The sequence below is a fragment of the Protomyctophum bolini genome, assembly GCF_963924005.1.
Source record: "Protomyctophum bolini genome assembly, chromosome: 23".
Classification (NCBI taxonomy): domain Eukaryota; kingdom Metazoa; phylum Chordata; class Actinopteri; order Myctophiformes; family Myctophidae; genus Protomyctophum; species Protomyctophum bolini.
This window is the reverse complement of record NC_137884.1, coordinates 20799705-20815147: the sequence shown is the minus strand read 5'-3', so window position 1 is coordinate 20815147 and position 15443 is coordinate 20799705. Positions and strand designations below refer to the sequence as shown.

The 15443-nt window shown below is 43.2% G+C and overlaps 1 protein-coding gene across 1 annotated transcript in view; it reads right to left on the bottom strand.

Annotated features, from left to right (window-relative positions):
• Positions 1–15443, bottom strand: part of acss3 (acyl-CoA synthetase short chain family member 3) — a 46418-nt gene that overhangs the window by 15509 nt on the left and 15466 nt on the right. The window contains exon 9 of the mRNA XM_080757307.1: positions 8431–8534. Coding sequence (XP_080613433.1) covers positions 8431–8534 — 104 coding nt within the window. The remainder of the gene's footprint in view (positions 1–8430; positions 8535–15443) is intronic.

Here is a 15443-nt window from a genome sequence, read left to right as displayed (position 1 = left end):
AATGTGCATGCCAGGTGACTAGGTGGCGCCGGTGACACACTGCCAGATAAGACAAAGCACGCATGTGTACAGGTCTAGAACCACTTCCATTCTACTATACTTCCTCACAAGGCTGTTTGTTTACGTTCAGCGATGCAGTGGTTTCGCGGCTCGCTACATTTGTATTCGTAGGATGAGCGGCTCGAGGGAGAGCGCCTTAGAGTATAAATATAATAAGAGACGTCACCGAGAGGAAACCCTGAGGCGAAATGGACATAGTTGCCGAATTTGGTATTGCAGCTCAAGCCATCGCTGGACCGTTGACTATCATTGCGCACGTTCATGTTATTGGGGCAATGACGCGTGAACGCTATATGTTTCATACGTGAACGCGCACAAATGGTGCAATGATAGTCCAACGGCCAGCGCGTTCACGATTTGGCCCAATCCATCCCAGAATGCACTCTGTTCCTACCCGGAAGGAGTGAGGTGAAATCACCTCATGCGCTTTTGAGCAACTTAATGCAAGTGGGTGGGAGGAGAAATCCGGTGACGTCTCTATTAATATATACTCTAAGGAGAGTGCTTGCTCATCCTAGGAACTCCAAGTATCGCCTACGGCTCTGCACCAATGTAATAAACATAAGGGGCGTGAGCCAAGATGACACGTTTTGCGGATTCATCGTTCAGCAGGGGAGATTCGGCTTCACCCAGGTGATTGCTGCTCAGGTGGTCATGGTGAGGAAAGTGGAAACAGACAATTAAGAGAGAGACAAAAACTAAACAATAGCGGTGAAGCAGTTTTCACTGTGTTCCCACAGTGACACTTGCAGTATGTGCCATCTCTGTTCAGGTCCAGTAGGATTTCATTTTGTAACCATATGTCATCATGACCACTCCTAGACACCACATTTTGCAAAATAGTTGGAAAATAAATTGTTTCCGACATGAGATTCTGTATCTCCACAAACAAAAGGGCTGCCTCAGTCCCTATACTCTTATCAGTTCAGCTGGTCTGCGAGGCTAGATAAATAAGTCTGTTAACCTTGGAAGCAGAATGCGAGGACAGGCCAGCAGGCACAAATAATATTCACCAATCACTGTTTAATCTTTTAAAAAACAGATGTAAGACCTAATTTCCCAAGCCGGTTTTCCGGTTAGTTAGGTGTGTGTGTGTGGGGGGGGCACTGAGTTTGTCTGGTGTTAGATGTGCTACAAATACAATTTACATAAATACATCATCACAGCTGTACATTTTTGACAGCGGCCGTGGCTAGGCAACGTTTTGTGCATGCAGCCATACACTTCCTTGTTTACATGGTTTTGATCAGAACACCGATGTTCTGTCCTGACTTAGCCAAGCATCTCGTTTGGAATAGTAACGCTTCAGTGTAAAATCCTCCCATCTGCTTGGCACTCTATCGTCCTTTATTCCGCCAAAAATCCCTGGCAAAAGTACAATTTCGAGGTATTTGTACTTTACTACATCTTAGATCCAAATAATATACTTTTACTTATTTGAAAACTTTAGTTACTTTTGATTATGACAAAACAAACATTTACCACTTCAACACTAAATACATTTTGTCGATAGTAAAAAATTAATCTACAAGCTCACAATGCGTCTCACAAACTTTCTGCTGCGTCATATTTTGCCACCTGGCCAGGAACCTCGGCATCAAGGATGCCCCTTCTGCGTGCTGCGTTGATGGCGACGGAATGCGGACTATGTAGACTCAAAACAGATATTTGTTTACCACCCCGTTGCCGGTGTGCAACTCGGACGGTGCCGAGTCAACAGCGTGGCCATGTATTATTATGTGCTCCTGTGCTCACTCCGTGCACCTGCCTCGTTCTCAATGCCAACGTTTTGTTTATTATTTTTGAAATCATGCGTCGACAATTATAATATACACAGGTCTGCATTCCCCGGCGTCAATGTGCTACGTAAAAAGCTCCTCCTCTCAACACTGTGATCCACAGCAGAGCTGTCGGTTAGGTCCTTAAATACTGAAGCAACAGCCAGTCTCTGCTCTTCTGCAGTCAGCAGCCTGAAAGACTGTCTTAAAGGAGACTGCGTCTCCTAGTCCCCACAATGTTGGACTCACATGACCCGGAGGAGGTCTGGGCAAGCGTGAGGAGAATGCAAACGGCGCGAACCGATGCACTGGTTCAAAGCAAATTCAGACAAGTCGTCTTTCCATTTAACTTATTGAGACATTGTCCTATTGCAAAGGTGTCTGTTGTGAGAGAGAGAGAGAGAGAGAGAGAGAGAGAGAGAGAGAGAGAGAGAGAGAGAGAGAGAGAGAGAGAGAGAGCGGGATGAGGGAGAGGGAGATAATTCTGTTTTTATTCAAAGCCTCCCATTGATGAGGCAGCCAAACGCTCCCAACTGGAAACACATTGGTTGCCAGGCAACACTATAGTGACATCAGCAACCTCCACACCCCCGCCCACTCCTGACGATGTTTGGCTCCTAAAATAGCACGCACAGATTATTATCGGCTTCAAAGTGTCAGACATTTCTCTCAAAACGTACATGGGGGAGAATGGATCAGATGGATCTGAGTCGAGTGCACACGCGTGTGTGTGTGTGCGTTCATGCATAATGGAATAACACATGTATATATACACAACGTCTCTGATGTATCTAGCGACTCCTGCTGAAAATGGGAAAAGGGATGCGAGGGGGGGGGGGTAATCATCTCATTAGCAAATCAGGTGACAACAACACACTGAAGAATGATTGGGTCCGTTGCACATGGAAAATGAGCACACCAATCATCTATACACTTCATATCAGAACTAATCTGCAGAACTCGGCTGTAAAACTATAATCTCTGCTGTTGCATCGGCCCCAGAACTCCACTGTAGAACTAATCTCTGCTGTTGCATCAGCGCCAGAGCTCCGCTGTAGAACTAATCACAAGACAAATTGGTCAAACTTCTGCCAAGTGAGCTTGTTTGCACAACTGAAGAGCTGCAAATGCGGAAAGCGTAACTTGGCGTGTGTATACTGTATATGTATACATATATATATATATATATATATATATATATATACACTTCTGCCTAGGGTGTCCCACTGTCCCAGGCATCCTATATGTGTAGGCACTAGGCAGTAAACTATTGCACAAGCCACGGTAGTCTGTCACGTCTCGTGCTGTGCATTCTTCCTACAGAGATCTGCACAATCTTTTTTCACAGTCTTTGATGAATAACATCTAATCCCAGGCTGATGACAGTCACAGTGCACGCGCACACAGTGAATAGATGGCGAGTGAGTACAACATTAAACCCCCCAGGCGATGCTGAACAAGCAGTACTGCAAGGTGCTCAAATTATTCTGCTCGTAAACAGGAGACAAGTAAAATCACTTTTTCTGACTGCGAGACATCTTTTCTACAGCTTCAGCTTACCTAGCATTGCCTCGGGTCAGCGGTACCCCTTTCACAGCGTAAAGCCTTCTGGCCTCCACTGCTCACGGTAGCTGGATTCCTTGCTATTGATTACAGCTTCCCTGTGCTGAATATTAGATTCTGGAAGAGGGGTTACGTGCCCGCGGCTGGAAAAGATTTATGAGCTGCTGCAGAAGTAATTGATTTTGTTCAATTTGTATCTATTTTGCAGGAGCAGCAAATGCTGTGGAGCACAGAAAAAAGCTCAGTGAGCATGGTGGACAGCAAGACCGAAGGACAGATCTTTCATCTTTAAAAAAAAAAAGATGTAGATATACAGGATGTCTGTGAGAGATACGTTACAAAGTGTAAGTTTGACTGAAAACAGTGTGAATCAAACTTGAAAGCCTTGATAAAGAAATGTAAACAACCATGCAATTTCAATACTAATTCGAAAGTCCTTCTACCACACTTATGTGAACAAACAAGCGGTGAATGCTTAAAGTCCTTTTCATTGAGTGTTACTTTCCCTTTTTTTTTGCAGGGGAAGACAGAGGACAGTTGTAAAAGCGCAAAGAAATGACTGATAAAACGACTGTGATGGATGACGCCCTGCCTTTCGGAAATGGCATCTTCCGTTACTCAGCTCATGGGGGCTGTAGGTCCAGACTCTATATAGCATTCTGTTACTCAGCTCATGGGGGGCTATAGGTCCAGACTCTATATAGCATTCTGTTACTCAGCTCATGGGGGCTATAGGTCCAGACTCTATATAGCATTCTGTTACTCAGCTCATGGGGGCTATAGGTCCAGACTCTATATAGCATTCTGTTACTCAGCTCATGGGGGCTGTAGGTCCAGACTCTATATAGCATTCTGTTACTCAGCTCATGGGGGCTATAGGTCCAGACTCTATATAGCATTCTGTTACTCAGCTCATGGGGGCTATAGGTCCAGACTCTATATAGCATTCTGTTACTCAGCTCATGGGGGCTATAGGTCCAGACTCTATATAGCATTCGGAGATTGTGGAATAGTTGTCTGGCTACGCGAGACTAGCAAACAATTGACACAAACAAATGTCGGCAACCATTGAAAGCCTTGTTGCTGTAGCAACACAACCTAACAATATATATATACGGTCGTATATCACATTTCTGTCCACACACAAGTATCTATGGAAGCAATGAATGCAAAAATTTGCTCTTCACATCCCGATCAACGGCGGTCACAGGTGGTCATCCTGAAGGTGGATGCCTTTTCAACAGACGTATTGATTCCGTATTTTACACAGACATGTCTGCTTGTCCCACATCGACCGGCCCATCAGCGCTCCCTGGATATTACAGAACTACATGAGACGTGCACAATGTGCTGTTGGCGCTGCTGTTTGGCACATTCATCACAGTGTGCTGGTGGAGAGGACAGTAATGGAGCCCAGAGTGAGACAGACAGAGCTAGTGAGAGAGCAGGAGAGAGAGCACCATGGCTTGTTGTCTGGAAAAAAGCCTGGTAGAGTCTTTTTTTTGCTTATTTGCACACGCGCAAATATAGTACGGTAGATCTGCAACCTCACAAGCCGACGTGTTGGGAGTTTTTGCAGCTTGAGAAACAATGCTCTGGGGCAACGTGATAGCCAGGTGGTTAGAGGGCACATAGCACATGGGCCCTAATGCCTGAGAGAAAGTCCCCGGTACGATTCCAGGCCATTTGCTTGCTGCGTGTCACGACTACTCTCTCTCTCTCTGTGTTGTCTGTCTCTCTACACCTGTAGTTATCAAAGTAAAGGCTCAAAAAGCCTACATTTCTCTAGTTAAGCATTATTCATACTATTTCATAGTCTGAAAGAGCAAACCACCGCCACTGCCCCAGCCCCGGCCTTCTCTCTGTTATCACCTCACCACCAAAAACCCAGACTATGAATGAGCCTTCAGACGGCACATAATCTGATCACATCCATCTGGATGTGCGTGCTCTCTCCAGTGAGCCGCCCACAGTGAAGAACAGCAATGGTTCCACATGAACTGAACAGATATGCCACATGAACTGAACAGATATGGCATTGATATCGCTGCTCTGATCCGCTTACAGTACATGGGGAAGACTCGATCACAGAGGTATAGGAGAAGGATACACGCTTATTTGGAAAGTATCTAGATAAAGCCATGCCACCATTATGAGCACCTATATATCCCAGCGCTGGATACAGACCTCGAGATCAAAGAAACCTTTTATGCCTCCATAAACTGTTCCATAGACACTAGAGTGCATGGGGTCAGATGTAAGAAGGGTGTCTCCCAGTCCCATGCAGGATAAAAGGTTGGGAACCAGTATGTCACGGGGCAACCCGTGCCCTATATACACTAGAAGACTCCGCAATATAAAACTGATCATGACAAACACACACTGCACAGCTGCTTCCATTAATTGACGGTCATCAAGCTCCTTGGAGGTGTGGCTATGTGTAGCATCATATACCCTTATCTGTGTTGCCTAATTCGATTGTAATAGTTTTGTGAGTTTGGCAACTCTTACACAGTGTACTAGTTAAGATTTGATTCATTAACAATTAAACAACAGGGGCATGATTCCAATATACTACTGTATCCCATCATCAACTAGCCTGGTGTTGCCCCCGACGCTATAAAGATCATTTATACTGATTCTGTTCCCATTTGTTCACTACAGAACTAGGTCCTATAAAAGGAAGTGAAATGCATGTACACAAAATGATAACCCTCCAGTGTCTAGTTTTCTATTGCGGTCCTGGGTTGTGAAATATTACTGTTATCTGGATTCTTTCCCCGAACTAAATTAAAAACTTGACAGTTTATTCAGGCCATCCTCACCACACTGGCACACAGTGCCAACATTAAGTAGAGATAAGTCAGGCAACGCATAAATAACTAAACGTAGCAAACCAATGAAAACAATAAACTGTTGTGGAATGAGGCGTCCTACTCTTTCTACCCTATTCTCTCCATATGTCACATTCAGGGATCTCTTTACATATTAGTAAAATGGTTACCTGCATTAATATAGTGCTTTTATCCAAAGCATACAGATTGTGTCACAGGTGGTGGAGGAAACCATGCATGGCACCAACCTGCACATCGGGAGCAATTGGGGTGTCAATTCAGAGTCCGAGTCTTGCTCAAGGACACTTACGACACCAACTCTGGGATCGAACTGGGAACCTTGCGGTTCCCATCCGGCCGCTCTACCGGCCACTCTACCCCCTGAGCCACTGCCGCCCCAATGTCATCATGAGCAGGAGGGGAAGGGGAAGTCTCGGGGAAGACCCACTGTCTCAGCCTTTGAAAGCCCTGCTAGAATAACCCAGACTGACAGTGACAATGCAGAAATGCTAAGCATGCTGATTTTGTAGGGAGAACTGCACTTTGGATGATGGCTATTAGGACTGTTGTAAACTGACACTCATTTGTGTGACACTCATTTGTGTGTAAAGAAGGACCGTAAAATACCTAGCAGTTCTAGACTCTTTACATCACAGCTTTGCACTATACCAACTTCTCTGGATGCAACTCTCACTAGTTGTAAAACATGTAGTGAACTGCCTAAAATCATAGGGGAAAAGCATTGGCTGTGACAAAAATCTAAAGAAAGACACGGACTAAACTTTCCAAAATCATAGGAAAAGGGACATTTTCCCCCTGCTAAGGCACCCCTCCCATCAGCTACAGTAAATCAAAATGAAGTTTGAACGAAAGGGAATGCGATAATACGTACTGTACCAGAGGGCCAGGCTCCCTGGTGTGCCATACCCAAGTATGCATGGAATATTAATCAGAGGAACAAAGTGTCATAAACTATGCTGCATTGGTGACAGCGGGCTCTCAGGGACTAATGACTGTATGGAGTTATGCGTTTTTACAAGGCCAAGTTAATGTCAATGTGCTACTAAAATAGAAGACCACATTAACAGTCCTCTCTCACAGAGACCGGACCTTAAAGATTGAGTTACATTTAAAAAATCATATACACTGGATGGATGCTGAAAAGGCAGTCGGGGCCGGGAGGAATAACATTTTCATCTCCAAGTCAGGAGGAGAGGTCATAATTTAATTCTTAAGCTTTTACTCCGTCCTGATTGCCCCTTGAGAGATTGCACGATCGCATTATTAAATAATTAAACGATGTAGCAATCTCATCTGTTGCCGGATTACATAATGAATAACGGTGTTATTCTTCTGCCTACACATACGTCATGTCCGAGTACGGTCGAATAGGGGAAGGGGATCAACGTCACGTGATTCTATGTTTGACCCCGTGAAAAACTTGGATGTGTGTCTCAAGTAATGTGATTATTGGCAGAGTCGCGGAATGTTTAGAATATGTTTAATGTTTAAAAATGTCACTGCATCAGTGGTTGGTGCAATCACTTGCACTAGCTAGCATGTAATCTTCAGCGGGTTTGAGTAATAATAATAATAATAATGGATTGCATTTTATAGCACTTTTCTATGCACTACGTGCCTGCTCAAAGCGCTTTACAATGGTTTATTCATTCATACATTGGGAGGTGAAGCGGCGAACAGTCGACACCAATGGTGGCAACTGGCAACCACTGGAGGCAAGGTGGGGTTCAGTGTCTTGCCCAAGGACACTTCGACATGTGGACAGGAGGAGCCGGGATTCGAACCGCCGTCATTGGACGACCTGCTCTACGTCCTGAGCCACAGTCGGGTTTGAGTAAATGGTGACATTATAGTTTTACTGAGGTTAGAGTTAGGTTTAGGCTGTCAATCACAGGCGACTGGCCAATCACACGTCACCATTTACTCAAACCGGCTGAAGATTTCATGCTCGCCCTGCACAACAATTCTATGACGAAAGAAAAACAAAAAAAAACACCAAATGTAACCATATTATGTACTTTCCCTAATGCAATTCCAATAGTAAGCTGTGGTATTTTCACCCCATGAAGGAATGGCGGATTCGGACACGCTCCAAAATACCCATATGCATGTCTCAAAGAATATGTCATGTCTGTTCATGCAGCACAGCAGTGGTCCAGCATGGGGGGTCTTACCAGTTTGCCACCAGTGGTCCAGTACGGGAACCCCAAAGGTTCTCTTGGCCCAGTCAAGGGTCTCCACGTCGCAGCGCTCCCCCGCCAGGAAGAGACTCCGCAACCTGTAAGCCAAAGGTGAGGTCACAGAGAGAGGTCAGTGACCCGGAGACTGGATTCAGACTTGCGTTGCACGCCGGCGGTGTCGCACACTGACAACAGTCGGTCTACAAGCTCAGAAATGCACGGCGCATCAATCAGCTTGTAAATGGTAAATGGTGCATTTATAGAGCGCCTTTATCCAAGGCACTCTATATACTGTAGATCATTCACACACCGATGGCGGAGGAAACCATGCAAGGCACCGACCTACACATCGGGAGCAATTAGGGGTTCAGCGACACTCGGGATCGAATTGGAAACTGAAAACAAACGCGACACACCATGTGCAACGTGTATCGAGCCCTTTACCGTTACAGTAGGTGTAAGTGTAACATATTGACATACTGTACCACTAAAGATAAGCTTGAGATACTGCAAGTAATGAACTCAAGAGCAGTGTAGTAAAACTCACGTGGAAATGTTTAACTATACAATTCAGGACAGAGCAAAATCCTCTTAACTCCTAATTTAACTCTGAAGAGTATACTAGTATATAGTTCGATCGCGTATAGTATATTGCAATATAAAAAAAAGGAATAGTTACGGTACATAACTTCGCCAGATCTGCATATATCTAAACTTCAATAGTCTTGCGTAACGAGCTGATCAGAGATGTCTGACTGCCGATTTCGTGGAAATTAAATTTAATGAATGAAAGGGCTGGAACCGTGGAGAAAACCCTGTGCTAACAAACCTACGCCAATTGCTCTGAAAACCAATCTTGATACCATCCCAATATGTTTTCTTTGCACATTGGTTCTGCAATGCCGTTAATTATTTATGTTCTCCCAAAATTATTGAATTTAGAAGTCACCATACTGTAAGCATCAGTAGGTGGAGATCTCTAATTGTCAGGCTATGCAAGACCAAAATCTCAACAATAGCTCTGTTTTTGAGGGGCGCTAGCCCCTCCTATATACAGCTTTTGTCCCCACAAAATGTCCACAACACAAAACATTAAATGCGATTGACAATAAAGGGAAAATTTACATCATCTTGTACCCACACGTCTCATATTTGCCATTGACAATGAAAGGAGAAATTAGGTCAAATGTCCACCAAATTGTGACATCACGTGACATCATCAATATTAAGCCCATATATGGACTCCCTGATGTCTGATATCTGACCCCAAACCCTTAGATCTCCATATATGGAGCTGACCTGTTCTGACATTCTATATGTTGATCCTTCCCCATCTAACCTTCCTGTTCGATGTCTCCCTTTTGACTGATACCTGTCCATTGAAACTCTAGACGGGCCTGCTGGCGAAAATTTTAATCTAAAACCTAAAAATTAAGATCTTACCCCCTGTGATAAAGACATGTTCTCTTGATCCACACATGCATAATTGTATTTCATTTTCTGTTTATCCAACCCTCATTTCACACTCAATATTCCCACCTGTCAGTCAATGGTCATTATCACACACTGTTTGCTAACTATGCCGGCTAAAGTTAGCAATCAGTGGATCTTGGCTTATTCTACAGTTTTATATACATATTTCATTTCATTTCATAATCATTTGGACAGACAATTGGTTGGTCAACATACATTTATTTCTTTCACAGTCAAACAGTTTAAGTTACCATTACTATGTTGTCAAACACCCACTACTCACACCATCCTCATTTCCTGGTCACAAAAGAGGCACTACTGCATCCACTGCTCCTTTTATAGGTGGAGGGTTGAATTGGGTTGCACCATGTTGCAGGGGTGCCGGGTTCTGGCAATACATATTCTTTAATATGATTGCAACGGGACGGGTTATTTAAAACCTGGTTTTGTTAATCATTTTGGATTGACAATTATACTGTACATGTTTGGAAATGTTTCTGTGTTACATGTTCACTAGTAAATGTAAGTGAATGTTTTGGGGAAAGCTGTCTCTAGACAGGTGGTACGGGCCACTAGGGAGAGGCCTGAGTTAGACTGCATGTAGTCAGTCCATGGTGAGACATGGAGGGAGAGTGGGCATAATGCAGGAAGCTCTGCCCTAAGACAGTGTTAGGACTGTTAACGTCCAGACTGGGTGCTTGACTTTAAGCATATATCATGTAAGTTTGTTATTTTCATTTTTGGAGTTATATTTTTATTTTTGTACAAGAAGTATTTTTTTCTGAGGCATTTTTTTGGAACATTATTTTTGGAATTGATTTACAAAATAAATCTTTGGCAATAATGGAGAATTCTTGGTATGTCATTTTTCTGTGCACCTAGCCCTCATCAAACGGACTTATTTACACCCCCCATGCCAGCACTCGCCCAGCAGTCTGCTGTCACCCAGGCGGATATGTTGATCTGACCCCCCATTCCAAAGTTATAGGCCGGTTTTAGATGGACGTCTAAAAGTCGACTATTGCTCAGTGGGTATGTTGTGTAAATACTAAATTGTGATGCCTAGTGTATATCATTGGTACCTCATTGATGTGTTTTGGATACCATTTTATTTTTCATGTAAAGCACATATATATACTTTTTTTTTTGTCAGGGAGCAATGATTCCAGCCTTTGTAGTCCTTACTATTGGTTGTTTACATTACAAGGTTGCCAACAGTTAATGCATCATTTTGCTTGAACTCACTGTAGCGTGGATTAGCGCTTCAATTTCGGCGTTTGGCTGGATTAGTGCCAGCCTAGCCTGGCCCAGCCAGCGTGCTTTCTGGTCTAGAGGGGTGGGGGGCGAACTGGGCGCGCATGGAATATTGGTTCACCAATCGCCCGCCTCCGTCCCCGCAACAGCGGAGAAAACTGTCACCATTATTTCGAGCGACGCCCCTCTGCACTGTAGTTCACTCCCACTCCTAGACCAGGAAATGTATCTCCTTCCCCCAGGCTTTCATTTATTGAGCCGATACAAAAGAAAATAAAAGCCTGGGTACTGAGGCTAGTGCCAGCCAAATGCCTAAAATGAACTTGGGGTGTATAAATATACTGAATATATTCACTAGAGGCGCATTCCATTCATGCTCGTAGTGCAGGGACCACCGCAGTAAAAAGTACATTCCAGAGTCTCGAACATATCAAATCACTTAGTGATTTAGAACCAATGTCCATAGAGAGCTTCTGGCTAGTGATTACTACCGTAAAAACGTGCTGGCATTGTGAATCTCTTACTGCAGCAACTACTGTAATTTAGTGTGTGATGTGAAGAAGAGGAGGGTGAACATTATTCTCTGGAGACTCAGTCATGGTCTGCTTCCTAAACACGTCTTACTTAGGCCGTTAATATGTTCTCCAAGCATTATAATGACTGAGCAACATCCAGGGTGTTCTAAATCTAAGTGCTCATGGAGTTAAATTGAACAGAATAATCACAACAATTCCAAAACACTGCTTTGAAATACTGCTGTCATGTCAAATGTCCTGCAAATGTCTGGCTTTGATTATTTAATCGATGTCTGAAATTACTCAAGTTTTGCTGCTGTACCCAGAATCAATTTGTCTCTGTGATGCTGGTGCATTACACTGAATCAACCCTAAATAATTTCAGTTATTTACGCTCCTTGATCCCTCTGTTCCAATTACTGCTAAATAACCCAAATACTACAACTTTTCTTTAACTACAGCAGCCCTCTACCTTAGCTGAGCGCCGGCGGTTCGTCCCTCTGCTAGCCCAGACAACAGACTTAGTGTCCCTAAGCAAAAGGTCAGGGGACCATTTGTTTACTTTATTGAAAATGGTGATGTAAATGATATGCTGGCACAGGCGGAGGGTGGAGACTGAATAGCCTTTAAGTGGAAAATAATGAAACCTTGTTGTTGTATGACATAGTAACAGTAAAACATGTTTGTATGGGGAGGGAGGGAGGGCGGGCATATGTGTTTTCTGTAAACTTGAAAATCTGTTGTCCATAAGCAAGACCACTTAAGACTTACAGTAACAAACCCCCCCCCCCCCATTCTCTCTTTGCCCTCATGTTATGCGAGTACTATTTGGTCGTGAGACTTCAGTATTGTGCAACTACATTGCATTGATTAGTAGAAGAACACAATATTGATACTTTCAGACCATAATCTCTTATTGAAAATACAGTAGATGGGGATCACTACAATCTGAAGCTCATTTAAAACAGAAGGGATCACTGTAATAATATTATTTGGTGGCAACGGTTCAGGCTACACTGTGAATACACAATGCCAGACACTTCATTCATGGACTAGGAAGCAGTCATTCATCACAGCCTGACATACTGGCACTAGTCAGACTTTGTTGTATAGCTTTGGATTGTGCTACTTACATTTTAAATGTGAATATAAATCGTATTGATTACCCATGATTACCGTATTGATTACTTCCAATTAGCCACACCCATACAGTACATGGTGCATTTATATAGAGCGTCGCAGTGCTGCCCCCTACCAGGGCCCAGGAAAGTCCCTGCGACATACTAGCGTCAAGTCCAGGGGGTGTACTTGTACATCGTGTCCAGGGGGTGTACTTGAACATTAAGCTGCCTCACGCTAAGGAAACAGGAGATTCGCTCCTACCCTATGGGCCTTAGGGCTCGGCAAGGCTTACTTACTTAGTTAATGAGTCAAAGCCAAACTCAGCCTCTTGACTAACGATGCATCACCATCCAAGCTGCCAGGTTGTGACTTCGCTAAATGCCATAGCAAATGAAATTACCTAGTAGTGCACTGGCAAAAAACACTGCCTTCCTACCACTGTGTTATTCAGCGCAATCACAGTTTCTTCCTGGCAACGTATTTTCCAAGGGGCTCAGTGGAAATACTGGTTTGTTTTAATCATATTCCTGAAATGACCTTGTGTACAATGTGTAGCCTGAGAAATGGTGCTCAGGGGGTAATGGTTTGGCTGATGGCCAACTTAAGGGCCTGGGCATCAATCATAGTAATACACACAAAATAAAGTGTCCATACTTTTCAGCTGAATTCTCACTAAGAATTCTAGTCATGTGGCACAATACTGTATGCCCAGTGGTTATTGTACAGTATATATCAGTACTTATATCTGTAAAGTAGGCTACTAACTTATAATCGGCATAATTAACTAATTATCCTCATGTTAACCACATGAACCATAGCAGCGGCAGTGGCTCAGGGGTAGAGTGGCTGGGTGGTAAACGCAAGGTTGCCTTGGATAAAGGCACTATATAAATGCACCATTTACCATTCCCTATTCTAATTCTGTGGGGAATCGTTTTGTTATGCAATTAATACATTGTATCAATACTACATTTTTGTGTGTGGTATTTAGCAATTTTTGGAAGAAAAATTAAAAAGAGGGGTTTAATTAACTCGATGACTAAGATGTACAGTATGTGTATTTGTCAGATAGACTAGGAGATTGCTTCATACTGTCTGCTTGAACTGCTATATTAAGAATGATGAAACGTGATGACACTATGACATCTGGAAAAGTGTCACACTGACCAGACCAGTGACTGGACACTTCTGTACTGGTCACTAAAGGTTTCTGATTAAATAAAGATGGGAAGGAGAGTAGGAATATCAACTTGAGTGCTGATGATGGATGAAGAGTGCTCATAGGATTGTTAACACCTTGTGAAGTTGTGATTGGTAGGTAAGAATAGACTTGATTCTGTCTGCCTGGATGAGGAGAGAATGAGAGTACTGTATATAATAAGCTGCCTGAAACCAAATCTCGCACTTGCCATGACAAACCTAGAACCAATGTTGCACATGTTCTTCGTGCTGAATAGTAACAGTAATAGCAATTAGTATAGTATAGTGAACATGCAGACTGGGCTGTCATCTTTGCTGAAAGTACCTTTCTCCTCGAGAAACCTCACCACAACGGGAACTTGAGTTTTACGTTGGGCTTAATTTATACCCCATCGTATGATAGTGAGGTGCACCAAAAATAGCCAAATGGATTGTAGATCTGCTATTTTCACTCAGCAAGTGACTCTGACATACGGCTCCACAGCAGTTTTGTCAATGTAGGTCTCACATTCAGGAAGACATGTAATATTCCGCAAGCATTGATGGTTTGGGGCCCTTAAAGCTACAAGTGATGCTATGGATGGCAAATGTCTCACAATAGCGATACATACTCTGTAGGGTGGCTGACTAGATACAAATATTCAGTTGAGCCAAGCCATTTTGGCATGGAGTGTTAGTTATGTAATCAGTAGGCATGTAACGATACACTCAACTCACGATACGATACGTATCACGATATGAGGTTCACGATACAATTGATATTTTCACGATATTTTAAACAAAAAGTTTTTCCAGACAAATTACCTAAAAATCTTTTTTTAATGATTGTGCCACCATACGCGTTCACTTTAAAAGACGGAGTTTGCCCGCCCCTGTTGCCCGCCCCGCCAAAATGACAATAGAATGACTACATTAATAATGTTACTCTAAGTCACTGTCTAAGTCTGTTGATAGTCTTGATCCAGTGGGATATCTCAGCACAAGAAAACAGTACGGTTTGTGGTCTGTAGGACAAACCAAGGGGCTTTTGTACAATTGTAGAGCAATTAACATTTTGCCTTTTGTAGAACTGGTCAGAAGTCATCTCTGTAAAAGATCAACCAGATATTCAACTGTCCAGTTCACAAATTAAAGCATTGTGTCATTGCCACCATTTCAACGCTGCCTGTGACATGGCAACATTATTTTCCTATAGAGAACTGCAGTCATCTGTCATGGCCCTGTCTATTCCAGCGGGGAAAGATGCAATGAAGAAAAGAAAGAACCAGCACAGCACGCTAGCTTATGACTAAAATAAAGGATGATAAAAAAGAAACCTTCCTGGAATTTAGCAGCAGTAGTGATTCCCCAGTGAACCAAAGACTGTGACTTTCAACACGCAATGCATTTGTATATAATTTACCAAGGTCAGGTCAGCCACACTCTCAACACCCTTTCTTTTCG